Raw genomic sequence first — 26,162 nt, 5'->3', positions numbered from 1 at the left:
TGGTAGAAGTAATAATCTATGGCCTTTCCTACATTTTCTGAAGAATTCAACTGAATCAATGTCATAACCTTGTTGAACACTTTTCTGACATGGTTAAGTGAATTTCTTTTTATTAACTATCCTATTGGTGAATTTATCATTTCATTATAATCTAGAATTTGAACTACCAAAGCAACCCCAAATCCTTTTATCTTATCTTCTTCCTTATTCCACTTCTGCCTTTTATTCATCATGAGCCTCCATTCCTCTACTGCCCCTCATTCATCATTCTTGCGCTTGTCTCACTTTCCTTTCTTTTCAGTTTTGATCCCCATGGTTATCAGTTCAGCCATACGAAGTCATCTATCCTTGAATTCCCTGCCCTCCTTGTCACATAACCAGGCTTCCCTTGCCAAAATCCAAACCTCAATTACCCTCATTATTTGCCTTCTTTATAACTGTTTGTGTTACTGAACACAATAGTGGTGACAAGGCCCATTATAATGTATGTTATCTCTTTTCAATCGATTCTCACTGCTAAAATGATGGCTGGCTTTTTTTTTTTTTTATTCCCCCTTGATTTTCTATCATATGCTATCCAGTGGCCATTCTAAACCTTTTTTTCTTTCTGCAAGGTTCCTATACCTCATCCAATTCCCCCTCAGAATACTTCATCTCCTTCTTTACTGAGAAAATCGAGAACAATGAGGTGAGCTCCTTCCCATTCCACACTTCAAAATCCCTCTGCCTTAGTTAGTACCTCTTCTCTCCTTTGCTCTGATCTATGAGAAAGGAGAGACTCTTCTTGCCAAAATGAACCCTTCCAAATGAGCCCATGATTCCAAACTATCCTGTTTCATGCAGGAGCATATTATTCTCTCATCCTCTCCTTTTCCAACTCTCCTAACCCAACAACTCCTTTCCTACTGTCTACAGATACATTTAGGTCTCTTCTATCCTTAAAAGTTTTTCCCCACATCATCCTACATCTCTTCTCCATCTCACAGCTAAACTTCTAGAATACAGTGAACTCCATTTTCTCATTCTTCTTTTCTAGCTTCTGACTTTGACACTCAATCAGCACTGCTCTCTCTAAAGATATCAATGCTCTTAATTGTTACGTCTAATGGCTTTTTATCAGTCTTCTCCTTGACCTCTCGGCACCTTTCAGCACCAACTCCTGTAGGATATTATTCTCCCTTGACTTCCAAGATGTGTTCTGTTATGTTTTTCTCTTACTGACAGTGCCTTGTCAGCCTAATGTGTGGAATTATGATCTATGTCCTCTAAGGCTCCATCTCTTCTCTCCCTTTACCTTTTTGGTGGTCTTATCCACTCTTACGGATTCAATTTTTTTTTCCTATTATACAAGTAATTTCTAAATCTAAATTATTAACCTTTTCCCAAACTCACATAAATGCTATACTAGTTCAGATTCTCATCATTTCTTGTCTGGACTATTGCAGTATAGTCTTAATTTACCTTCTTATTTATAGTTATTGTCGATAAACATTTATTAAGCCTCTACAATATGATATGCACTCTGCTGTCATCTTCCACACACCTACAAAACCAGTATTATTGAAATGTCTTTTTTCTTCCCTTTCCAGTTCAAAAATCTTCAATGGCTCCCTATTACCTCTAGGATTAAAATGCAAATTAATCAGCCTGGCATTTAAAGCCCTTCAATTCAATTCTCCCTGTGCAACAAGAGAACTGTTCGGTTCTGCACACATATATTGTATCTAGGATATACTGCAACCCATTCAACATGTAAAGGACTGCTTGCCATCTGGGGAAAAATCAGAACAGAAGTGAGTGCAAGGGATAATGCTGTAAAAAATTACCCTGGCATGCGTTCTATCAATAAAAAGTTATTTAAAAAAAAAAAAAAAGCCCTTCAAAATCTGGTTCCCACCAGATCTACCTTTCTAGATACTTTACATTACGCTCCTTCATGTACTTCTTTCAATCCAACTGGCCCACTAATTACCCTTCAAACATTCCCTGTCCTAATTTTGTTCCTTTTTACAGGCTTTCCTACATATGGGGGGATATTTTTCTGTCTTATCTTTTAGGATCAATCCTTAGTTTCTTTCAAGACTAAGCTTAGACACCAGATCTGACATGCTCTTAGCAGTCTCATCTGCCTAAAATTATTTTAGATTTACTTTTCTGGGTACATATTGGGTTCCCCTCTCTCCACACCCCAACAGAATATAAAACACCCTGGGTCCAGTAACCAGATTTTTAAAAAATAATATATATTTCCCATTCTTAATAGAAGAAAGCCCTTGCCAGAAGACTGAGTTTCCCAGACATCCAATCTAATAGAGACTTGAGAGCAGAAAGGAGAATGTGTATGTTGGGATGGGGGGAAATGAAGGGGAGGTCCTGTGGTAACAAGTGTCAAAAGCTTTCACCTCCTGCCCCATTTTGTCAGATGCAGGCAGCAAGGCAGGGACTGACCAGGCAGCTGTCATGAACTTGTTAGTTCTCACGGGGAAGGGTGTCCCCCTTCCAAACATTATAAAATGTGACTGAACATTTAATTGTGCTCCTCAGAACTCCCCTAGCCGGACCTGAGCCCTTTTCCCCCCAACAATATTTTACACCTGGGGAAAGAGGAGATAAGAAAATAAAGTATAGTCAGTCAATGAGGGATGGTAGTGGTCAAGGATTTGGACCTGAGTCAGATAATTCAGAGGGAGCAGCCAAGATCCGATTGTGTTCCCAGGAGGGGGAAAAACTAGAGTGCCGTTTCAGAACGTCAAAGCTGAGTCTGGTTCCCTCCACGTGTGGCACCCCCCCCCCCCCATTGTTTTTCCTCCCCGGGTGCTTGGGAGAAAAGTAAGGATCGCAGGCAAATGGAGCCTCTCAGGCCCATGCGGTTTCTGGGCTTCTAGGAGATAAACCTGGGGGAAACGAGTTGCACAACAATATGTAAATGAGGTGACTTTCTCTCTGAGTCAACAGCTCCGGCACTTTTTATTCATAGCTCCCCCCTCCCCCTGCCAACGCTGGTCCCCCGCACCCCTCCCTCTCCCATGCATGTCAGCTCACGAGTATGTCCATGCGCGCACCTGCTCCCACATGCATGGTGGGGGAAAGGACCAGGCTTGGGGAAAGGACGGGGGAAGGGGGGACTTTTTTTTTACTATCTATCTGGCAAAGTACTCAACCGAGAGATGGGAGGGAAAGCCGTCCAGGAGGAGACAGAAGGGGGAGGTGGGACGGAGGCCGGGCAGTGATGTCTTCCGACCAGTGAGTTGTCACCTATCCCCCCCAAAGTGAGTGAGGGGTCGGGGGTGAAGTTGGCACAGGAGGTGGTGAGACAGGCATGATGGCGCCCATCCCTGAGGCAGGCAGGGCCCAGGCCTCATTGGCACAAATGGTTCTCTTCCCCGGAGAGAGCTGGGGGGATTACAAACACCAAGTCAAGATGGCAACCCTAAGTGGGATGGGAGAGGAGGATGGTCTTGGGGAGGCCCGCAGCCTCTCCTCAGAGCACTGGGGACCTGGAGATGGAGTTCATAATACGAGAGGCAGACACAGCAGCAGCGAGCAGGGATTCCAAAGGGAGAAGCTGAGGTCAGTACGGACGGTGCCCACCGGGTGAGAGCACTGCCCCAATGCCAGCCAAGGCCCTGGCCTCCTTCCTTGCTAAGCCTGGACAGGGACAGATCTCCAGGGCAAAAATAGGGAAAACAATTTTTGGTTTCCAAAAGAGACAGGGAACAGCCTACGATGGGTACCCTACCACAGAGGCATGGAGTTAAGTGTGTGGGAAGAGGAGAAAGACTCCTCCTGTTTAGGCTTGGCAAGAGTTCAGCGTACTGGCAATTGGAAGCAAAGGTCAGGGGAGTAGGGACAGGGGCTGAAGCATGGGGGTGGACAGACGGACCCCAACAAAGGGGGAGGTTCCCTTCTTCCTCCTCCCTCAAGCGATTGAGGCACTGGGCCCAGACCCCTCCCTTGGGATCTGTGATCATGAACTTGATGGTGCTTACTCATTCACACCTGGAACCCCCTCCTCACCAATGTGAATGGGACAGAGCTAAAGACTCAGCCCTTTACCCCTCCCTCCCCCCCCCCCACTCCTAACAAAGCTGCCAAAAAACTGGAGAATGAGGAGGGAGCTGGGTCTACGGCTCAAGGGAGGAGATAAGTCTCATGGAAAGGATGTTCTGTGTAATTCTCAATCTAGGAAGAATCCTTCTCTACCCTTGCCAGTTCCCCAAGAGTAGGAGGTGGAGAAGCCAACCCTATTAGGACTTTTGCTTAGGACCTGGGGCTGAAAAGGTTAATGAACTTTGGGGAGAAAATGCCCTAAAGAGAAGAAGGTAAACAGCCTAGAAGGAGAACGGCAATTACCTCATTCCCTCAGGTAATCTATCTGCCCCCAAGAAGGATAATACTCTTCAGGGGGGGCGCTAAACCCCTCCCCTCCCCCACTTCCCAGGGGGTAAGATGATATCCCACAAGAGTGAGCAAAGGCATCCAAGAAGGGCAGGACTATCCCCTAGAAGTGAGACCCCACCCACAGAAGGATCATTCCCCCCTTGGGGTGAGACCACACCCCAGAGAGTAGTTGGAGAATACGCTATACCTATACTCTTCTAAAAAAGAGTGAAGTAAAGGCATCCCAGAGGGGTGAGATAGCCCCTCGAGGGGTGAGATAGCCCCCCCAGGTGCGGTAACCTCCCACAGAAGGGTGAGGTGCTGCCCCCAAGTGGTGAGGTACCCTCCCCCTAGAGGGAAAGCTATTGCTCCTTAGGTGAGGTGACTCCTTTTGTGGGGGTGACGTAATGCCCCAGGAGATGAGACACCCCGCTCTTCTCCTAGCTCCCCAGGTTGGTCAGTATTCGCCCTCTTTCCTTACCCTAAAACCTCTTTCCTCCCTGGCCCTGCCCACCAACCTCAGCGGTTGTAGACGGCCCTCCCCCAGCCCTCCAGCTCATTCTTGTTCCGGCCCAGCATGGCCCCACCCCCCTCCGGACAGTACTGGGGTTTGGCCGGGCCCCGGGGCGTGGCCCGATTGCGGTTGTCGGGCAGCTCCTCCTCTTCGTCTTCCTCCTCCCACGAGCCTTGTCGGGCGGGAGGAGAGCTGCTCCCCGCAGGGTCTCCTGGCCCTGGGCCCTCCGAGGGGTCAGTCTCCATGTCCACACAAGAGTCCCCCAGCTCAATGTAGGCAGAGTTACGGTTGCCCGAGGCGTCAGCATCGAAAGTGTCCTGGCGGGACAGCGCCCGGAGGGTGCCGGCCCGGGCCGGAGGGTGGCCGCCCTGGCCCGGGCCCAGCTCACCCTGGTACTCATGTAAGCTGGCTCGCTCGCCCACTGCCCGCTCAGGCGCTTGGTCCCCAGGCATTCGGTACGTTCCCTGGTTAGCAGTAAGTCGGCACACACCATGCAGAACAGGCAAGGGGTGAGAAAAACACAAAAGCAAGGCAAAGTTAGTGGCCGCGCCAAAGCACCCAGATTGGCAGAGGGGCACCCCACCAACTCTCCCACCAGCAGGGACGAAGTGGTGACTGCATCGAAGGAGCCTGGAAGGCCTCTAGGAAAGGTGGGCACATCCCTTGGGCACTGGCCCGCTGGCTAGCGACAGGAGATCGCTCTATATACTATATACAAGACAGGCAAAGCAAAAGCCCAAGATCTAGACCTTGGGAAGGTCTAGGGGATGTTCCTAGAAACTTGGCTCTTTTGCTAGATGAGAAAAGGGTGGCGTCCAACTTGAGGTGTTTAAAACTTGTTCATCAATATCATGTATAAATTATTGGGAATTCATGGGCATAAATAAATAGCCAGTGAGCTAGAGACAACAAGCTTGGTGACCATGAATAATCATTAATTCTCTCTTAGCATTACCCAGCATTAATGTCCCACTTATGTTAGTAATCATTAAAAAAAAAATCTCATTAGAATCACCACTCATTAATACTTAGTCAGGGCTAATAATTGCTCCAGTTAGAGTGACTAATTGCTCCATCTTTACAACTACAGCCTAATGAACTTCTTAGTTAGAAATGCTTGTTTCCCCTTAAGGGACTAAAGCAGGGGTCCTCAAACTTTTTAAATAGGGGCCAGTTCACTGTCCCTCAGATTGTTGGAGGGCTGGACTATAGTAAAAACACACACTTTGTTTTGCCAGCCTTTAAATAAAGAAACTTCATAACCCTGGGTGAGGGGGATAATCGTCCTCAGCTGCCACATGTGGCCCGAGGCTGTAGTTTGAGGACCCCTGGACTAAAGAGTGATTTGGACTCCTTTACCCTCCTACCCACCCCTGGGCTACAAGTCCTCTTCTACCAGACTCACATCCCATTCCCAATAATCCCCTCCCTATCACAGAGTCCCCATGCTTCCTTCACATCCATCCATTCACATGCCAGGATTAAGGGACACAAGTTAATACTAAAGCCAACCCCACCCAAAGATCTCAGAGCATGAGGTTGGGAAAGTTCTCATGCTTCTTCCCCAAATGGAAAGGAATGAAGATCCAGTGTTGTGTTGTGTCTGAGAAAGGTATGGCCCAAACAAGGAGATCTATTGGAGAGATCCCATAGAGAGCTTTCATAATCTGAGGAACTGGGTGTTAATGCAAGGGAGAGCTGAAGGCGAGGAATGCAATTGAGGGGAGAAAGGGATGGAGTAGTATCAGTTCATGTAATTCATCCACTCAGGGAGCCCAGGAAACCTCTAGTGCAAGGGTTTTTAACTTTTTTGTGTCATGGATATCCCTTTTTTGGTCTGTTGAAGTCTATGGATGTAGAAATAATGATGCATTTTCCCTCTTCCAAATTCAGAAACATCTTGAAATCTATCCATGGACCCTTTGGTGGTCTATAGATCCCAGGTTAAGAACTCCTGCTCTGTAGTGTCTCTGAGGATTCTATTGTATGACCTCTCTGGGTCTTGAGAACCCAATATGGAAGACTATTTCTATTTAATATTTCCAATGAGATTTCTAGATGAAGCCTTTCTCTACTTGGTGTTGGTGCCAGACAGTAGAATTGGGCATCTAAATCAAGTCATATTCCCTCTGCAGGACTCAATATCTTTCTCTACAAGGGGTGAGGACTAATGATATAATTAATGGAAAAAAGCATGGATTTGAAGTAAAACAGAGCCTGGATTTGAATATCAGCTCTGTTACTCATTTCCTTGGGTAAGACACAACAGCACTGGGTTCCTCATTGGTAAAATTAGATGGTTGGATTAAATGATCTTTAAAGTCCTTTCCAACTCTAAACTCTACGATCTGATAAACTCTATAGTCCTTTTCTGGCTTTGGATGGTTCCATGTTCCAAAGTAGCCTAGGAGTAGGTATCAAGGTCAGGAATATAGCCCAAGAATTAGCTTACTTGGTGGGCCATGATTAACAAAGACCACAAAGACAATAGCAGCTGCTTACCACTTTTTTACAAAACAAAATTCTCCCTGTCCCCATGTCCACTGCTCTCAGATCCCACATTGCTGCTGCTGCTGTTGCAATGGGTGGGTAGCTGAGCAATGATGCCCACTAGAGAGCATGCTCTTGCAGTGGGGATGCACCAGTGCTTGGTTGGGAGGCGTCCTGCCCCCCCCAGAAGCTGAGATTGCGCTTGAGGGAGGTGAGCACTTGTACCTGGAGGTTGGAGACTGGGGCAGGGCTGGCGGCCAGGGCTGCAGTGGCCATGGTGCGGTTAAGCAGCGGGTTGGGTGGTGTGCTACTAGGTGGGTGGGTAGCTTTCCAGTAGGCCTCCAGGTACTCTGCCAGATGCTCACAAGCATCCTCCAATTGGTTCTCATCCAGGATGATGTCAAACATTTCCTGTAGATGAGAGGAGGAGTTGGCTAGGGTTAGCTGGGAGTAGAGCCAAGAAGGAAAGAGCTTAGAAATAGGGCTCACCAAAACCCATCACTTTACAGGTGAGGAAACGGAGGCTCCAAGAGATCAAATTCTTTATCTAAGGTCACACAGATAGTAAATAAAACTTGGATTGGAGCCCAAGCCCTTCTTCCAAGTGAATGATACTGATGTGACAAAGGATGGGGTATGGTGGGGAGGGGGAAAGGGGAAAGGGAAAGGACACAGAAGATCCATGGTGAACCCAGAAGGAGAAATCCAAGGGAGCATCGACTATTCTGAACCAGAAGAAGCATACTGTGCCCATCAACAAGTCACTAAGTGCCTACTATGTGCCAGGGACTAAGCTAATCTCTGTGGATATTATGAAAAGCAAAAACAGCCCTTTCCTTCAAGGAAGACAATATGCAAATAACTATGTAAAAATAAGCTGGATATAAGATAAACCGGAGATAATCTCAGAGGAAAGGTATGGTATTAAAGGGAACCCAGAAGTGCTTCTTGCAGAAGATAGAGTCATAGTCAATCTAACTGGTACCTACCCCAAAAGAATATCAAAATACTTTGCATAACTGGGCTACTGTGACCTCCCAGAGAGATGAATCTTTCCATCCAAACTTCTGCCTTCTATCTATTACCTCCACTGGGCAGTGGCGGGGAGAGAAAAGGGAAGAGGAGAGAAGTAATACTCACAGGTGGGCATTGTGCCAATTTTTCTGATGCTGCTATCTGAACATTGAGGTGTTTGGACTGAGACTTCCCTCGGGATTTAATGAGGCGCTGGAGTACCTGTATTTGGGGATGGGAGGAAAACAGGGAAAGAGAAACAGGAGATGAGGCAGGACATAGGGGAGGAAGTCCCTGAAGGGTTAGGTACCCTGATTGGAAGGAATGTCAGGTACTTGGGAGAGGGGCCAGAATTAGGACAAGAGTGGAAGGGCAGAGGAAAGAAATAAGCATTTATATCATGCCTACTATGTGCCAGGCATGTTGTTAAGTACTTACAAACAGTGCTCTTCAAATACAAAGATGCTCATTAAAACTTATGATCGAGAGGGAGCAAAAAAGATTTTTTTTTCAACATCCACTTCCACTCCCAAGTTCTAATCACATTTGGCAAAGACTTAAGAAGTCACAGGATCTTTTGGGCAACTCAGGAACTGCTTGGGATTAACCAGTTTCTCTTACTGTGGCTATAACCCTCTTCTCTGTGGTATTCTTCATGGCAATGGGAAACAGCAAAGTCTTCATCTTCTTGTGATAATGACAAACCTTCAAGGACTTACAGGATATAATTACGCTATCTTCTCATTTCATCTCTTTCAGGATGAAGCACCCACTTCTTCTAACACTGATCTAAAAGTCTCACTCCTACCACTCCCTCTTTTCCCTAGGCCAGCCATTTTGAATTTAATTCCAGAATTATGGATCATCTACTGTGTACATATCACTACACTAGACTCTGGAGGAGGTATAAAGATCAGAAAAGACATTATCCCTGTCCTTATGGCATTTACAGTTTAACAGGAGACTATGATTAACTACAGTTTAACAGGAGACTATGATCTACCACCATATCAAAATCCCTCTAAGAAATGGAAGGGAAAATAAGGGGATCAGGGCTTATTTTCATATGAACTGAATCAAAATGAGAAAAACACACACTCAATTTGGTATAGAAATCTGTTACCCAACAAAAAAGTAGGATGGATAGTAGAAAGGGGTAAGGATTATAAGAGGACAAGAAGATTGACAAAGGTTCTCTACCTTCCTCTTAGAAAGAAAGAAATATTATTATTTTATAATGATATTATTATTATAATCATCTTGTTTTAAGATAATCATTTGTTAGAAACTTTTGTGTTTCTTTAAAAAAAATTTTTTTTCTGTGTTTCTTGATCAATTTGCAACTGATCTAATTCTGTAATCTTTGAAATGTAAATCTTACAAGTATTATCTTTGAAATGTAAATTTTTAATTTTCCTTTTTGAACTGATTGCATCTTTCTTTTTCTCTGATATAACTAGAAACTATATAGACTTTGGGAAATTTTTTATTTTGTATTCACTGGCCATTTTTAGAAGCCCTGAGTCTATGCTCTAAAAAAATATAATGAAGATAGATTTTTAATTTTAAAAACATCTATGAGAAACAGGCAAAGGAGTTGATGGGGAACTAAACCAACATTCTTCCTCCTTTACTTCTTTACTGATAGATAAAGGAGAGTCAAGTGGGAGATTCTAAGATTGTTGTTGTAGTTGTTGTTTGCCCTTCTGAAGGGCAAATGAAGAGGACCATGACTTCAGGGACAGGATGCTATGACATACAACTAAATTGGATTAAGCAAGGAAAGGTTATACAAGATCACAGAAGGCAGGAATGGCCAAGATGTCTGTCCTCAGGATCTTCCATCTGCCTGAGATATGAGTAGAAACTTTCTGTCTGACAGGGCTGGTCTAAGAGTAGAGTTGGAATGAGGGGAAACACACCTTGGGGGAGGTAATCTTGATGTAAACGATGATGGGGGCCAACGATGTCTTGGCCAGCTGGGCAGGATGGTTGATGGTATCAGCATCCAGGGCCACCAGCTGCAGTGTCCGAGCCAGCTCAAAGATCCGTTCAATCTCACTCTGTACCTCAGCTGAGATCAGAGAGATCATGAAAAAAAAAATTAAAGGGTATGTACAGGGAGTGAGGAGACAAGGACACTGGGGAAAGGAGACACAGGCTTTGATAAGGAATGGGCCACTTTTTGCAGTGTAAAATTTACAAAATTCTTTCCCCCAGACAATTCTGTGAGCGGTAATGTCAATATTATTATTCCCATTTTATACAGAGGGAAACTAAGGCTCAAAGAAACTAATGATTTGTCCATAGCAAATGAGCCCTGACATAAATCCTCAAAACTTAGTTCTGACTCCCAGCCCAAGGGTCTTTCTAGTATGTCCTAATGGGAGAAAGGTTCACAAAAATTATACAAGACTATTTACAGACAATTGGAGGAAGGAATGTGAAGGTGGGAAGGAAAGAAAAAAAAAGAAAAAGAGACAAAGACAGAGGGAGGGAGGGAGAGAGAAACAGAAAGGCACACAGAGACAGAGAAAGGAGAAACAATGAGAGACTAGTGAGGGGGGGAGGGGGAATTAGGAGGGGATGGGAGGGAGGGGAGAGGATGAACAGAGGAGGGGCTCAGGGATTATGTACTGAGAAACCAAAGATGGGGGGGAGAAATAGAAAGATTGAGATCAGATGGAAGTGTCCAGACACTGGTTGTAGAAAGCAGCTCTGATACAGATAGAAAGATGAGCTATCGACCCACCTTAGATAACGTGAGTAGCAAAATTGGCATCTAGCATCTTAAAAGCAGGCAAAAAATCAGTATGCTGGAGGGACAGTGGGGGAAACAAGATCCATTCCCAACCCAGATTGTAAGCCCTGCTTCACTGCTATTGCAAATGAATCCTTCCAGACCCTGCTGTCTACATTAGGCAGGCGACTGACTCCTCTGTCCTTACCTAGACTGGAGCGAGTATTGGAGCGCTCAACAATGATGTGTTTGCTAGGGTTGTTGAGGACAGAACGTTTGGCAAGAGAGATGTCAGCTGTTACCCGAGTGATGGAGATCCTGGGAGCAGGGAAGAAGGAAGTAGTCAGTAGCTTGCCCTCCTTTCTACTCCTTCCTCCCCTCTCCCCAATTCTAGGTCCTTCCACCACATTTCTCTTCCCCTGGTTAACCTTCCATTCCTAGACTGGGTTACTCAGCAATCCTAACCTAACCCCCTCCAGAGTCGGCCAAGATCAAGTGGTCTTTGAGGATAGGGAAAGAACATCCAAGGTCTCACCTGCCATCAAATCGATGCTTTAAGAAATCAAATAAAGCCTTCTGCATCATATCTGTGACCTGGGGAAGAGGAGGAAATGGGAACAAGAGCAATGAAAGGGAGAGGATCTTAGCTGCTGTTCTGGCTGTCTCTTGCCTGGCTCCTGACAATTCTTTAAAAAAAGGCTTGACACTCATTTGAAAAACAAATGCTCCAAATCACTAATAATTAGAAAAATGAAAATGAAACCGACTCATAGGTTCCACACCAAATGGGCAAAGATGATAAAAATGCAAAATAACAAAGTAGGAGGGGCTGCATAAACATACTGCTGTGAAATGGTCCAATTACTCTGGAAAGTAATTTGGAACAATGCCCCCAAAATCACTAAATTTGTGCACCTTTGACAATATATATACTATTAACTATATTTACACTATATACTATTAACTGTAGCCTAAGAGGATCAAAGAAAAAAGAAAAGGGCTCACATATACAAAAATGTTTATAGCAGCTCTTTATAAAAGCAAAGAACTGTAAACTAAGAGAGTACCCAATACTTGAGAACAACAAGTTACGGTTTAGGGAAGTAGTAGAATACTATTTATTTTATTATTACATAGTAAATGCAGAATACTGTTGTATTCATAATACATGGTAAAAAGGATGGCGTCAGAGAAGCTTTTTTGTTATTCTGGTGTTTCAAATGCCTTGTGACCCCATTTGGGGTTTTCTTGGCACAGATATTGAAGTGATTTGCCATTTCCTTCTCTAACTCATTTGATAGATGAAGAGACTGAGGCAAGCAGAGTTAAGTGACTTGCTCAGGGACACACAGTAAATGTCTGAGGCTAGATTTAAACTGAGGAAGATGAGTCTTCCTGACTCTGGGCCTGCCTTTCTATTCACTGTGCCACTTAGCTGCCTCAGAGAAGCTTGAGAAAACTTACATAAATTGATTTAAAATGAAAAGGCCAGGAGAACAATTTGTACAATAACAACACAGTTAAGAGAAACAACTTTAAAGACTTATGACCTCTGATCAATCAATGCAAAGATCAGTCACACTTTTGGAGGACTTTAAATGAAGCCATCCCTGTCCCCATCTCTAACAGAAAGACAACAGACTCAAGACATGGAACCAGACATATTTCTGGACAAGGTCAATGCAGAAATTTGTTTTGCTTAACTATGCATATTTGTTACAAGGGTTTGGCTTTTCTTTTTTTCAATTAGAGAGGTAGAAGGGAGAAAAAAGTAAATGTTAATTAATTGAATTTTAAAGAAAGATGAACTCCCTGAATCAAAGTGATGTCAGTTGATAAGGGGATCCTTTGTCCAGTCTTTCCTGAGATCCCATCTGTGAGATCTCATAGGAAATCTGTCTCTCTACAGGGCTCCAACTTCTAGGATCCTGGTCTGAAGTTCAGGACAGAGGGGACACTCACCTCATAACCCTTGAGTGATGGTCCCACCAGGATAATGGGCCTCATGGAAGGTACCACATCATAAGGGGGGACATGTTCCGCCTAAGGAAAAGGAAAGGCCCTATGGTGGGGGGCAGCATTAGCCCCTTCTCCACCATTCTCAGGGGCCCCCCTCAGTGATCTTTCCCTTTCCCAATCCCATCCCTTAGTCCCAGGGTCCAGATATTGCAAACGGAGGAGAAGGAGGCAGGAGTGCCCATCCACTGGAATGGGTTGGGATGGAGCAGGAGAGAATCAGGGGTTTAAGGAGCCCCACCCTCCTTGCTTTGTCCCAGCTGGGGAGGGGGGCGGGGTAAGGGAGTGTGGGAAGAAACACAGAAAGCCATATTACTTACCGATTTCTGCTTCTGTTTGGCTGGGTCCAGTGATTGCCAGCATGGGGTAGGAATAAGGAGGGGAAAAGGGAGAGTACCCAGGCACAGGGGGCAAAGGACAAGGAACCAGGGGAAACAGGAGGGTTGTAGAGAGCAGGGTGGATGAGAAGAAATAACAAGGCATGCGTGTTAGTGACAAGCAGCTGAGGGAGAGGGGCAGGGACCCCACGTGAAGGCAAGGCCCTGCCTGCCACTGGCCCCCAACTGAGACCCAGGGAATGGTGGAAGGATTCAACATCCCCTACCACCAACTCCGCTCCTTTTTCCCCAACCTGGGGCTCTGAAATGAAGATGAGGAGGAAGGAAATGTTCCTATCCTTTTGGGGAGCTACTGGTTAGTAATCAGGCAAAGTCAATCAGTGTTCTCTGAAATGGGTCCCTCGGAAAGACGGGAATATTTTCTCTTCTGTACTACAATGGGGCAGGAATGGAATTGGAAAGTCCCATTGCCACACAAAAGTCAAGGAGAGGGGAGAGAATTATGGACTGTTATCATCATGGTCCCATCCTCTCAAGGGTTCAAAATGTTCCATGCACAGAAATAGGGGACTGGAATTACTTCCTGGACATGGCAGGTGTAGATGGATCTGAATTTGCTACACCCCCTTCAGAGGCCCCTTCTCACACACCCCTCACTCCTTACCTCGTCCTCTCAAAGGGTCAGGCTGGCATAGTGTTGGGCAGGGGCCCAGGAGATGCGGCTTTTCCTCCCGGCCCTCCCCCAGACCTCTGTTTCCTACTCCCTCCCAGGCTCTGCTACTCTCCACCGAAAGACCCAGGATGAACACAGAAAATGAACAGGAGGATTACCTTCTTAAAGAAGGGGATTCGCTTTCCATGGGGAGACGGGGTGGTGATACTGCTAACACTAGGCTTAGGGGAGCCTGTATGGTCGCAGAGCTCGGCTTCTTCCTCCTCTAAGTCTAGGGGATCTAACTCAAAAGCTAAGTTAGTCATGTCATTACCTGGGTCAGAGAAGGAGAAAGGGGGAGACGGACAGACAGGAGGGGGAGGCGGGAGCAGGAGCACGGACACCCGCGCCGCCGGGCACACCCCGCACACACACCCACACAGACACAGCAGGTCATGGGCAGAACAGAACAGAAAACAGGGATGGGGAAAGGGGAAAAAAAGAGAAAGAAGAGGTGAATGAAAGGTGCTAGGGAGAATGAACACGGGGTGGGGGGAGGGTGAGAAAAATGGAGCCACCAAAGAAATGGGAGGAGAGACATGAAAGGGGAGGGATAGGGGCAGGCGGGGGGGGGGGGGGCTAAGATGCCCAGCCTGCTGGGGGGTCTTACCCTCTAATGGAAAGGGGAAACCCTTAAGGGGATGAGGAGAATGGGGGGCAGGACCAGAGGGCACTGGTTGGCCTTTCCATTGTCTAGATGCCAAAGGTTGGAGTGGGTATGAGGAAAGGGAACTCATATTATGGAGTTCCAGACTAAGATTCATCTCTCCAGGAAAGCTCCCCCCTGTCACTCCCTGGTGCCCGGAGGAAGGGGAAGGCACTCTTACCGCTGGCTGGCGGAGTAGGTCTTCTGGTGCCAGTCACGACATCGCCCAGACTGGAGCTGGAGTTGTCACCCGATTTGCTGCAAGGGAAGAGAGATGAAGAGAACAAACTCATGAGTAAAGAATTCAGGGAACCATCTGTTAATAATAAATAATACGGGTTTTACTCAAACAATAAATAATTTGGGTTTTACTCATAAAATAAACTCTAACAATGCAGATCAGCAACTTCTGTACAATGCTTGGTCTCTTAACACTGAGAAGTTAAATAATTTGAGCATCATGTGGCAGTGGAAAGCTCTGAATCTAGGTGCTCCTGACTTAAAGGTCAGCTCTCTCTTCACTATACCATGATTCTTCTTTTAAATCACCATGATAGGAGTTTGAAAAGAAAGAAATAATAGCAGGCTATTGCCTTGTTCAGAACTGTTTCTCTCTAAACCCATCTAAAAGATAATAGCTTAACAGATGAAAAGAATGGGGATAATAATTATTATTATGACAAGAGTGAGAAGAAGAATGGCTGACTTTTGGGTAGTCTGAACTTGAGATTTCACTAATGCAGTAGTCTGTGAACTCTTGGGGACTCTTGAGACCCTTTCAAAGGGTCTGCCAGGCCAATATGATTTTGGTCAAAACTATAATAATACTTAAGATGCCGATTAAATAGACTGTTAAAATAGTCTTCCCTTTTCTAATTCAATGGGATGCAGAGGTAGACAAGAAAATATAGTCTCCTATTAAGTTAGACACTAAAGAGATTTGAAAAATATGTGAAACTCATTCTCACCAAATTTTTTTGTTTTGGAAAAATAGTTTTCATAAAAGTATATTTTATATATATATATATATATATATATATATATATATATATATATATAAATATATTATATTAAAAGTATATTAATATATAATGGGTTTATTAGTGTCAATGAACCAATAAATACATATTTTAAATGTATCACTTTTAATTACTGATGTGGCATCATAAACTAGTTAAAATCTGCATAAACAGTAGCTCTTTGAAGTCCTTAATAATTTTTAAAGGTATAGAAGGATCTACCCTTCTACTTCTATTAGAAAAAAAAAAAAGAAGAAGAAGAAAACTACATCCATTGATATGGATCAGAAATTTGTTAGTAGCTCACAGACCTGGAGAACTGCCTGGGGCACTCAGAGAGGAGGCTCCTGTGCACAGTCACATAGCTCCCATGTAGCAAAGGTTCTGACTCTCTAGGCCAGTCCTCTCACCAGTAAGTTACTTTACCCCTCAATAGGTGGCATATGACATCGGAAAGGCTGCAGACTGATTTAGACATTAGCTTATTTGTTGGAAAACCGAGGTGGGGGGACTTGTCCATGGTCATAGCTGCCCAACGTCAAGAGGCCTTAGACTAGCCCCACGATATCATGCTGTTCCCTCTGACTTCCCAGACCCCGCTGTGGAGCACACTAAACCTCCATATTTTGGAGCTATCTGTCCAGGGGTTAGTTTCCAACTACTCCTGCAGTTCCCTGAGCCCAATACCCGGGGATAACATCCAAGCTGGAAGGAGCAGCCATTGGGAAGTTACCCTGGGGCCAAGGACCCCCCGGATGCACAACCACCACCGAGCTCTCCCCACTCTGGGAAGGTACCTGGAGCTGAGCCGGTTCTGCCGCATTTTCTGCTCCTGTACCATCCGCAGGCTGTCCAGTTTGACCGGACTGGGGATGAAGCCGACCTCACAGCCCTCCTTCACCAGTCGTCCTATCCACCAGTCATTGTTGTATTTCTGTCCATGAAAGAGGAGAGTAGGGGAGGCTGAGACAGGGATGGGGAAGAGAGACTGATCCATAGTGGGAGGACACAAGAGCCCTCCCCCAAGGGATGAACAGCCCCTGCCTGTCCCTCCTCCCTGCTGCAGGAGGGGGAAATCTCTCCAACTCCTAGAATACTTCCAGCTTCAGTACCTCTGACCCACCTAAGTATCAGAGGAGCTGCATTCTCTGGGTTACTACTGAGAGCTCTGCCCCTGGTCCCACCGGGCCATCAGTCTAAGCACCCCCTTGCCCTCCCACGCTCTGTTCTGCAGAGCCCTCCCCCCTCCCTGGGACTCCATGCCACCTGGGGCCGCCTCATCAGCAGGTGTGCCCCTACCTCCTTGATGTGCAGGAAGTCCTTGGGTTCAAAGGTGATGGCCAGGCCCTGGACAGGGGCCTCATCTGCCCGTGATGGGTTGTAGCCCACATTCGTCCTCACCGCAAATGCCACTGGCTTGGTCTGGGCAAGAGGGAAGAAAGCACAACAAGCAAAGCGTGAGCCCCCCTTTCTTTGGCCAGAGCACCCCACTCTGGAGAGAAGGAGGGAGAGCAGGTTTAGATGGAGCCAGGGCTTGGTCAAGGAGAAGGTTAAACCTGTGAGCATACAACAGAGCCAACATCACCCCCACCCCGAGCCTACCTTGGCTTTCTCAAGCTGGGCCAGGGCCTGGCGCTCGGCCTCCTTCCTCAGGGCTTCCCTGTCCTCCTCCAGGGACACGTCTGAGTCGGAGGGCCGACTGGTGTAGGACTCTGCCGAGCCCTGCAAGTGAAGGGGAAGACATCAGGCCCACCTCCGGCCGGGGCCAGAGCTGCGCCATGGCTAAGGAGACCAAGAGCAGCCTACACGGAGAAGTCCAAGAATAGAGGCCCGAGGGGCCAAATGGGGGGGGGGGTCTGAGGACCGGGGGACAGCCTTCTGAGTTCTACTGGAACATGAAGGAAGGCAAGAAGGAAGAAACTGAATAGGGAGATAGTCGGGAAGTTGACAACACAAGAGAAGGCCAGAAGCTGGGGTGAAGTGAGGGCAGAAGGGAATCACTAGGGCAGCAATTTTTGAACACTTTGGAGAGAAGGAACAAAGATTGGGATAGAGGATGGGGAGAAAGGGTGTGGGGGGTCAGGGTCACTGAGGGAAAGGGGTGGTACTCGCCTGGACAAGATTAAGGTGAGGAACAGCTGTTCTGGGGGCCAAGGGAGGGGAAGGGAACTTGATAGGGACACAAGCTCAGGAGAGCAATGCCAACATGAGTGCCACTGCAGCCTCTTAGACCTTCTCCCTTCTTTACATCTCCCCTCCAGTCGAGTCTGACTGATTCATACCACCCATGGCATCCCTGTCAGCCAACTTCAGCTTGCCCATCTCTGGAATTGGGCTCACTGCACTGTGGGAAGTGGGTGCCCCAGGCTGGCATGGGGAACCTGGTTGCAACAGATGCCAAAAAGCAAAGTTGTACTGTTTCCTGTTTATTTGAGGGGCAAAATCAGAGTTCCTCCTTGTCCCTTCTTCCCCAACCTGCCACCCCCACCATGACCAGGCCCTCCTGTGCCCCAAAGTCACTTTTCTGGTTGGCATTGTCAGGTACTATCCCACAGACCCAAGGCCTCTTTGAAGGTGCTGACCTCACAGACTGGGTCTTTCATCATAGCCCCATCCCCTTATTAGCATTGTAAAGTCATGAGGGCTTCCCAGAAAAATGCCCATTGAAGAAGCAAGTCTGGAATAGATGTTTGTGGCAGCCTCCCACTTATGGGAGGATTTCTTGCTTTTTTCCTTGGGGCCTAAGATGGAAAACATTGAATACTCTTAAGGATAGGGATGAGGGCACAAGGATATCCAAGCTCAGATGTAGCTGCCCTGGAGGCTGTGCCCAAGTAGGTATTGGTAACGACTAGGATGCTCAGCACAAATCAGCATATTTTTTCCGTGTATATCCATGATGATTTAGCTTTGCATAAATGTGACTGAATGAATGATTCTATGTGTACATGTGTGAATACATATATGAACCTGTATTATGGAAAAAAATGAGAAAGACAAAGAGAGAAAGAGGAAGAGGAGGAGGGAGAGTTAGATCTATGGATGCTTGCAGCCTGCGTGTGCCTCTGACAGTGTGTGCCTGATTGTGTTACTGCTTGTGGGTGTGTAAGTGAGAGGAGCAGGGAGGGTTGGTTTTGTGCCCGTCTGTGAGGGGGTGTTTGAACAAGGCTGGGTATGTTGCTGCGAAGGTGGCCGGAGCTGGAAGAAACCTTTTCTGTCTGTCTCAGAAAGCAGGAAGAGGTTCTACCTGCCCAAGATGGTACTTTGGCTCTTTTTGAAGAAGACTTATGGGTCTGGGAAGAGGAGAGAGTAGGAGTAGGAGACTAGGAGGAAAGAGCCAAGCCAGTCCTAGAGAAGAAGAGGTTCAGGCAGTGAATTAACTTAAGTGATGAGTAACTTAAGTGATGGGTCCAGGAACTGAGGGGATGTAAGAGATCAGCATGAAACAGGAAGAGAGTGAAAGGAATAAAAAGACCCCCTCTCTTCACATCTAGTCAATAAACTACTTCATCAATCAACCCCTCCCACACAGACAGCAAAAGTGGAGGGAACTGGGTAAGGGGGAAGACTAAGGAGGGGAAAAGCCAGACAAGAAGACAGGAGAGGGGTAATTCCAGATAGCTCCCTTCACCCTCCTCTCCCTGAACACTCCCCTCCAGACTGGGGTCTACTCCAAATGGGAGAGAGACAAAAAGAGAACCAGATTTGAGGGGAGACCAGAGACATAGGAAGACATACTTAGAAATGGACAGATGGAAAGAAAGAAAAAACAGACCAGAGTGAAAGGAGCCGGCTTAAAGGAGGCAGGTCATCCACACCAATCCCTCATCTCCCTTCAAGCCCCTCAGAGGGGCTGCATGCACCCACACACCCCAGTGCTCACCACCGCGGCCTGTCTGGTCCGGCCGGGTGTCTCCATGTTGGCGCCTTCTGTGTCCATCCCCAAGGGGTGGGCAGGGGCTGCCCTAGCTGCCCGCTCCCCCCCAGGGGGCTCAAGTTACAGGCAGAGTTGCTACATTTGCAAACTGCTGGGGTATATTTAGCCCAGAGACACAGCAGGAACTGGGCACCTTCTCCTACTATGAGTGGGGTCAGGGAATGGGGAGGAGCTGGAGAACTGGGGATATGGCGTGTGTGGAGGCGTGCAGAGACAATCCTGACTCCCCTGGTTTAGCAAATTCTGTAAAACCAGGGAGTTCTTTTTCTATCAAAAGGCACAGCACTGGGCACAGCTTCACCTTATAGCTCAGCACTGGTCTAGCTTGGCAGTAGCAAAAGAGATCAAGGAAAGGACTTCCTCATTGCTGAGGAGATAGAAAACCCTGGAATGAAGGTTTACTTCCCAATCTAGTATCTCTTGTTGCGAGTCCACAAGAGGACAACTTGTTATAACGACAGGAACAAACCTCACTGGGTTTAATCCTTTCCTGGATTCAGGAGGGAGTGACCTCTGGAAATATATCCCGCCCCTTCTCATCTGTTCCTTCCGGGCATTCACCCCCTCTCTGTTCTCCAGTAGTGCCCCGCCCCCCACCCCCCACCCCCAGCACCAGGAACTCTGCCATTGGAGCACCATCTATTCTGGGTACCAGGTCCTTGTCAAGATGCATGGTTGCTATGACAACTACATCGCCTTTCTTACTGCTTCTTACTGGGGCCTGGGTTTGGTTGGTTGGGGTTGGGGGTGGAATGAAATGGAGTGTGAGGAAGGGGAGCAAAGTGAAAAGGAGACCCCTAAACTAGCTTTCCTAATGTTGCTCATCACACCATAGCTAGGATTTCTGGTTTAAAGCCTTCTGCCTCTAATTTCACTGTCTCTTTCCAATCTCTACACTGTCTCCCCCCATTCCCAATCTATCTCTTCTTAAAGAGCAGTGTAAACAGATGTCCTCTTGCTATTTTCAGACCTGAGTTTTCTTGGATGTCCTGAGGTGAGAGCCACCTATTCCCCTTGTTCTCAAGGGGACCCTAATGACCTCACCCCCTATATCTGCCCTTAATCTAAAAAGACTACCAGTGAGGTGGCAGCAAAAGGCAGAGGTAAAAGCTTATTCAGGCAAGATATCCCTAAATCTAGGAGACCCAGATGTCCAGGGCTAGATATCAGTGGAACTGACTTCCGGATGGGGGGTTATATAAACTAATGCCACAAATGTGACCCCAAGAATCTAGGCACAGTCAATAGTATACCTTGAGTGAAGATGGAAAGTGTTGGTGATAGGAAGAAGCTCCCAGACTAGTAACAAATGGCATCTCTAGAAGCAGAGGACTGGGGTAGTACTGATTTAAAGCCAAATTTCTCCTCCAGGACTCTCACACTCCCTCCACTCCCATCCCCTCATCTTCCCCACTTACCTGGCGGACAAAGCTGTTAGAGGTGGTATCAGATGAGGTGCTGCCATCCGAACGTTTAAACCGTCCCTTCCTTTTGCTGTATTTGCCCTGCTAATGGAGGGCAATAAGGGCAAAGTCAAAGGAGGGTCCACTTACCTAGCCCCTAAACCTGACCAAGATTTGAAATTGCAAATTTCTTCTACTCCCCACCCACATCCTCTTTCCCAGGTGGTATGGCCTGAGAGGGTCCCTCTTCTTCCCAAAGGCATGGACCAGACCACAGCCATTTGCTGGGACATAGGGATGAGGGATACTAATGAAAGATAACACATTCATGCTGGGGAGATCAAGAGGAAGGAGCAGAGGAGCCGCCCCAACTCTCCAGAGCTGGAGCCAATGTCTAGTTAGCTGAAAAGCTAATTAAGATGCTGTGCAGACTTCAGCAGCCTTTGGGAAGATGGGAACTCTGGCCTGTGGTTATGGGGGAGTGGAGAGAGATGGAGAATAGGAATCTCCCCCACAATTCCCTGTGCAGTGGGAATGCTCTGTGTTAGTGTTCTCCTCCTCCTCCCTGAGAAAGGAGAAATTAAAAACCCAGTGTGCAGATTCACCACCAAGCTCTTAGGAAAATCTTTTTGGATTTTCCCTTACCTCTCCAACTCTTCATCCCCTTCTCCCAGTTCTCCCTGGGAGCCAGAGTTAGGAAGATGAGATTCAGATAGGAAAGGTTTAGGAAAGAGGGAAGCAGACCTAAAGAAATCCTTAGGGATGCAACTGGGGACTTGGGGAGGAAGGAGCAAGGGAGAACTAGGTATCTGATTCTGGAAGGCAGGGAATGGGGGGACATGGAAAGTTCCAACCACTACTGAAAAAAGAGACTATAAGAAGAGGAGCTAAAGGGCTACTGAGAATGTAAACAAGTCAACTGGGACTCTACTCCGTGGGTAGCTTATCCCCTCCCTCATCCTTATTTGCCAGGTCCTCCATCCAGTGGCAATGACAAGTCCTCAGTCCAATCCCAGACATTTCTAACACATAACTTGGACTCACCTCTTTCCATAAGAAAAAACTCCCCCCACATCTCATACCATCTTTAATACCATCATTCCAAATAATATTTCATTCCACCTTTCATATTGTCTAATATGTCATCATCTCTCATGTCATACAAAATGTCCCCTTTCCCCTTGGTCCTTTATCCAGATCTGGACCAAATCCCATTACATTGCTGTGGAAGGGCACAAGATGGCCCAGTGGGGGCTAAGACTTTTCCCCACAGTCACAAACTTACTGTGGGAGACATGACTCCTTTGGGTAGGATGAGCTTCTCTTTCCCCAATTCCCAAACCAGGATTACTCTACCTTCTCCTGACCTACCTTCAATAAAACCACACAAATACCTGCCCTGTTTTCAGTGGGTAAGGCAGCAAAGCTCTGGCCCAGTGCTCGGCCAAAGAGTAGACGATACAATACCCCCTGTAGCTGAACCCGTCTAAGGTTGTGCAAACTTAGCTGGAGTCAGTAAGAACCAGGTCTGAGGTACCTCAGGCACCATCTAGATGTCTACCCTGGGTACATCATGTCATCTCTGGGCCTCCATTTCTACATAAGTAAAATTTTGAAGTTGGGCTCACTGACCTCTAAGGTTCCCTGGGTTTTAAATCTAGGATTCTATGACAACCTTAACCCTGGCATTTAAAAGGGGAAGGGACAAGTATCAAGATAGCAAGTCCCAAGGAAGGGGGTGGATATTTAGGGGGAAGGGAGCATCGAAACACTCCCTAGGTAAGTCCTGGGACTCACGAGTCCTCCCCTACCCCCAACAATATTCTATCCTACCACCAGTCCAATGAGGTCTCTCTCCAGGGATAAGCCTAGAGAGCTAGGGAGGTGGAAGGAATCATACTCATGGAGTTTCAGAACTGGAAGGAACCTTAAACAGTATCATGTGACAGATAGGAAACTGAGGATCAGACAAGAAAAATGACATGTCCAAGATCACACAGTGAGTTACTAGGAGGGAGCCCTCACCTCCTCCTGGATTTGATCCCCACCCCCACCAGGCAAAGGAAGCAGGGAGTGGCAAGGAGGAAAGACAGGGGACAGCTGAGGAGAAGGCCCCAGCCAGCTGCCTTCTGGCTCTGAGGGGCCTGGGGTGGGAGGTGGGGGATATTTTTAGGTCTCACACCCATTGAGCCACATTCCCACAAAATGCTTCCTGGAGGCCATCAGCAAAGGAGAGTTTAACATGACCTCTTTCCCCTCCCCCAATTCAATTTTAGAGACTTGGGGAACTAGGGGAAAAGATGGGAAGAGACTCGCTGGGTTCAGAACTGAAATACGGAAATTCCTAGTCCTGGTAGCTGCTCAGTTGGCACAGCCCCTTGTGCCCCACTGTCCAGATTGTGGGTCTACATCACACGGAGGAATGCCTCGCTTTTGGGGGACAACTTGCCTAGCAAACTTGGGAAATGTACATGTATGTGTCCAAGAGGAGAACCAGAAGTAACCCCTCTCAGATGGTATTGTTCCTCCTAGCCCCCATAATGGGTTGGCATTTTCCCAACTTTCCAAACTTTGGGGTACCTTCCATGGCTCTAGGAAATTTTAAGTCTAAATTGAAGTAGTCTATGTCCAGGGGCAAGATGTGGAGTGAAAGGTGGTAGGGGAAGAGCCTTGGGGAGTAATGGGAAGACTAGAGCAATCCCTGTCAGGAGCTGAAATGGCCTGGTAGTGTGACTCCTACCCCGTAGCTCAGGTTTGGGGCCTCCATCACCCTGAGTGCCTGTCTCTTGACAACAACTCATTCACTAGTCTGCCCCTCCGCTAGAAACACCCTAGAGAATTGGTGCCCAGGCTGTGGTATCCAGTGGTACCTCAGTTCTTAAACCAATGCCTCACCCATTGCTTCTGCTGTCTTCAGAGCATCCTCTTCATCCCCCTTCCTGGTCCCCCCAGATGCTCCCAGAAAGCTACCTCCCTCCACACCAACTGCTTCTCCAGTCTCCCTTCCTAACCCCCCACTCCGCCCCACCCCCAAAGCCAATTCCTTAGATTTATAAACCAGCTCTTGGGGCCCCTATAGCAAGTACCCCACATAGAGACAGACAGACAAATTGACACGGATACACGGACACACACACACACCCTGTATTCAGAATGGTCAGGACACCGGGAGAAAAAGGGAGCAGATACCAACCCCCTGTCTATTTCCCCACCTCTGCATCTATCTGCTTCAGTGCCAATCACCCATCAATCATTAACCCATCAGGTACGGGGAAGGCAGAAAACAGCACCCCCCTCTTTTAGCTTCTGAGGATTTAACTCCTTGCTCCCTGGCATCCTCTCTGGGGTTGGCCAGAACTCCCAAGATCTTTCAAACCAGAGGTCCCTTTGGACCTTTCCTGCCTTTCTGTTTGCCTTCTCCCCCCCACCCCCCACCCCCCACCCCCGACCTCCCCCTTCTGTGTCAGCCAGCCATCCCCCACCTCATATCTCACCTGTAAACTGGGGTCGAAGACCTCCATCGGGATATCCTGGGTGGGTGGATAAGAGGCCCGAGACATACTGGTCTTTTGTACCATGGAGAGGCCCCCCCACCCCGCCCCAGCCCCAGCTTCAGCCTAGCCCAGCCCAGCCCAGCCCAAACCGGCTCACTCACAGCTCACGGGAAAATCCAGTGGAGAGAAGAGACACCCAGCCTCCAGATGCCCCTTTCCCTCCCTCCCTTCCAACGCCTCCTACTTCTCCTCCGCCCCGGGAGCCTCAGCATCTCCCCCGCCCCAACCCAGTTTGCTCCTCCTTTCTAGCCCCTCCCCTTGACTCCCCCCTCCGCCCCTCCACCCCCAGCTCCGCTCCCAGACAATGAGCAGGCAGCCTGAGGCAGACACGCCCCTCCTGGCGCTAGCGGGGTTGAGCTACAGAAGAGGGCCCCGGGCCAATCTTCCTGTCCGCCCCCCCATCCCCCGCGTCCAGCCTGGGGAGGATGGGGAGGGGGCAGGTGGAAAGGAGGCTAGAGGTAGCCTCTGTAGATGTGGGTGCACTTCCTTCTCCTTGGGCTGAGGGTAAGCAGAGGCTCAGATCTGAGGATCATTAAAGGGAAATTTCAGATTCATTTTATGCCCTGCAGCTCTACCTACGCCGCTACCTTCACCCCGCCTTCGTTGTACTTTCTCCTTGGACCCCGTTCCTGTTTTTAAGCCCCCGACTTTCTCATCCAGTCCTTATATTAGGTATTGGAAGGCTCGTTACTCCCAAATCTCTCAAGAGATCTGAGTTCTAATATTGATTGTGCTCCTATTTAACAAGTCACTTTCCTTCCTGGGGCCTCAGTTTCCACAAATATAAAATGATTGCGTTAATGATTCTACCTTAATAAATTGCAGAGTCTGGAGGTGAAAGATTTTGTGGGGAGAGTTCCCTTTGGAAGGATCTGAGGATGGGGAAAGCACTGGAACTGAGCTTAAAAGAAGCAGGGGCTGGATATCGTTTAGGAATGACTGCCTCGACTTCAAACAGCAGACTCCTGAAATCCAGGCATCTCTCCTGTCTACTTAGCCAGTTTAATCTACCATTCTATTGGGACTGAACGGAAAGAGGGCAGAGCAAGGTTCTCTTCAAGACTGAATAGAGAACATGAGAGGGAGAGAGATTTGAAGATGATGGCAGGAGAGAGGAAGACTCACTGATTTTAAGAGAATATCTGACCTCAATTTCCTCTTCTGAAAATGAGGGTTAGATTAAATTATTTCCAAAGTTCCTTCCAGCTCTGAATCTTATGATCTGATGATCTTTGACATGGGGTACAGATTTCAGAGCAGCCTAACCAACATTCCACTTGAAGAAGTAAGGTTGAAAGGGAAAAAATAGCCTACCTGCCTCACAGAAAGTTTCATAAATTTTAAAGTCTTATGTAGGTGAAAACCATAATAAGGACTGTTATTATAGAATATGGGGCCA

The 26,162-nt window shown here is 47.3% G+C and overlaps 1 protein-coding gene across 7 annotated transcripts; it reads right to left on the bottom strand.

Annotated features, from left to right (window-relative positions):
* Nucleotides 1–2,221: 2,221 nt before the first annotated feature.
* On the bottom strand, nt 2,222–24,813 carry CACNB1 (calcium voltage-gated channel auxiliary subunit beta 1). 7 transcript variants are annotated; one of them, XM_051994638.1, is made up of 14 exons: nt 24,704–24,813; nt 21,225–21,314; nt 17,472–17,591; nt 17,169–17,291; nt 16,667–16,803; nt 15,032–15,108; nt 13,475–13,494; nt 13,101–13,181; nt 11,674–11,732; nt 11,347–11,456; nt 10,321–10,472; nt 8,525–8,620; nt 7,610–7,795; nt 2,222–5,358 (listed from the first exon to the last, which is right to left on the bottom strand). In XM_051994638.1, exons 1-14 carry the CDS (start codon nt 24,785–24,787, stop codon nt 4,900–4,902), a joined length of 1,794 nt encoding a protein of 597 aa, XP_051850598.1. In that variant the 5' UTR covers nt 24,788–24,813; the 3' UTR covers nt 2,222–4,899. The 7 variants fall into 7 exon arrangements, with proteins under 7 accessions (XP_051850598.1, XP_051850594.1, XP_051850595.1 ...); XM_051994634.1 differs by lacking the exon at nt 13,475–13,494 and adding an exon at nt 14,324–14,478 and having other exon boundaries at nt 24,704–24,812; XM_051994635.1 differs by lacking the exon at nt 13,475–13,494 and adding an exon at nt 14,324–14,478 and having other exon boundaries at nt 21,225–21,311; nt 24,704–24,802.
* Between the last annotated feature and the right edge of the window lie 1,349 nt (nt 24,814–26,162).

The sequence above is a fragment of the Antechinus flavipes genome, chromosome 4 (assembly GCF_016432865.1).
Source record: "Antechinus flavipes isolate AdamAnt ecotype Samford, QLD, Australia chromosome 4, AdamAnt_v2, whole genome shotgun sequence".
In the NCBI taxonomy this organism is placed as follows: domain Eukaryota; kingdom Metazoa; phylum Chordata; class Mammalia; order Dasyuromorphia; family Dasyuridae; genus Antechinus; species Antechinus flavipes.
This window is presented reverse-complemented; position numbering and strand designations above follow the sequence as displayed.

Excerpts from the sequence above, each read along its gene's own strand:
- CACNB1 (XM_051994634.1), bottom strand. The coding sequence starts at position 24,787 with ATGGTACAAAAGACCAGTATGTCTCGGGCCTCTTATCCACCCACCCAG. Across the intron at positions 10,473-11,346 it reads CAATACTCGCTCCAGTCTAG|CTGAGGTACAGAGTGAGATT; the intron begins GTAAGGACAGAG and ends CTCTGATCTCAG. Across the intron at positions 5,359-7,609 it reads CCCCAGTCTCCAACCTCCAG|GGAACGTACCGAATGCCTGG; the intron begins GTACAAGTGCTC and ends ACTGCTAACCAG.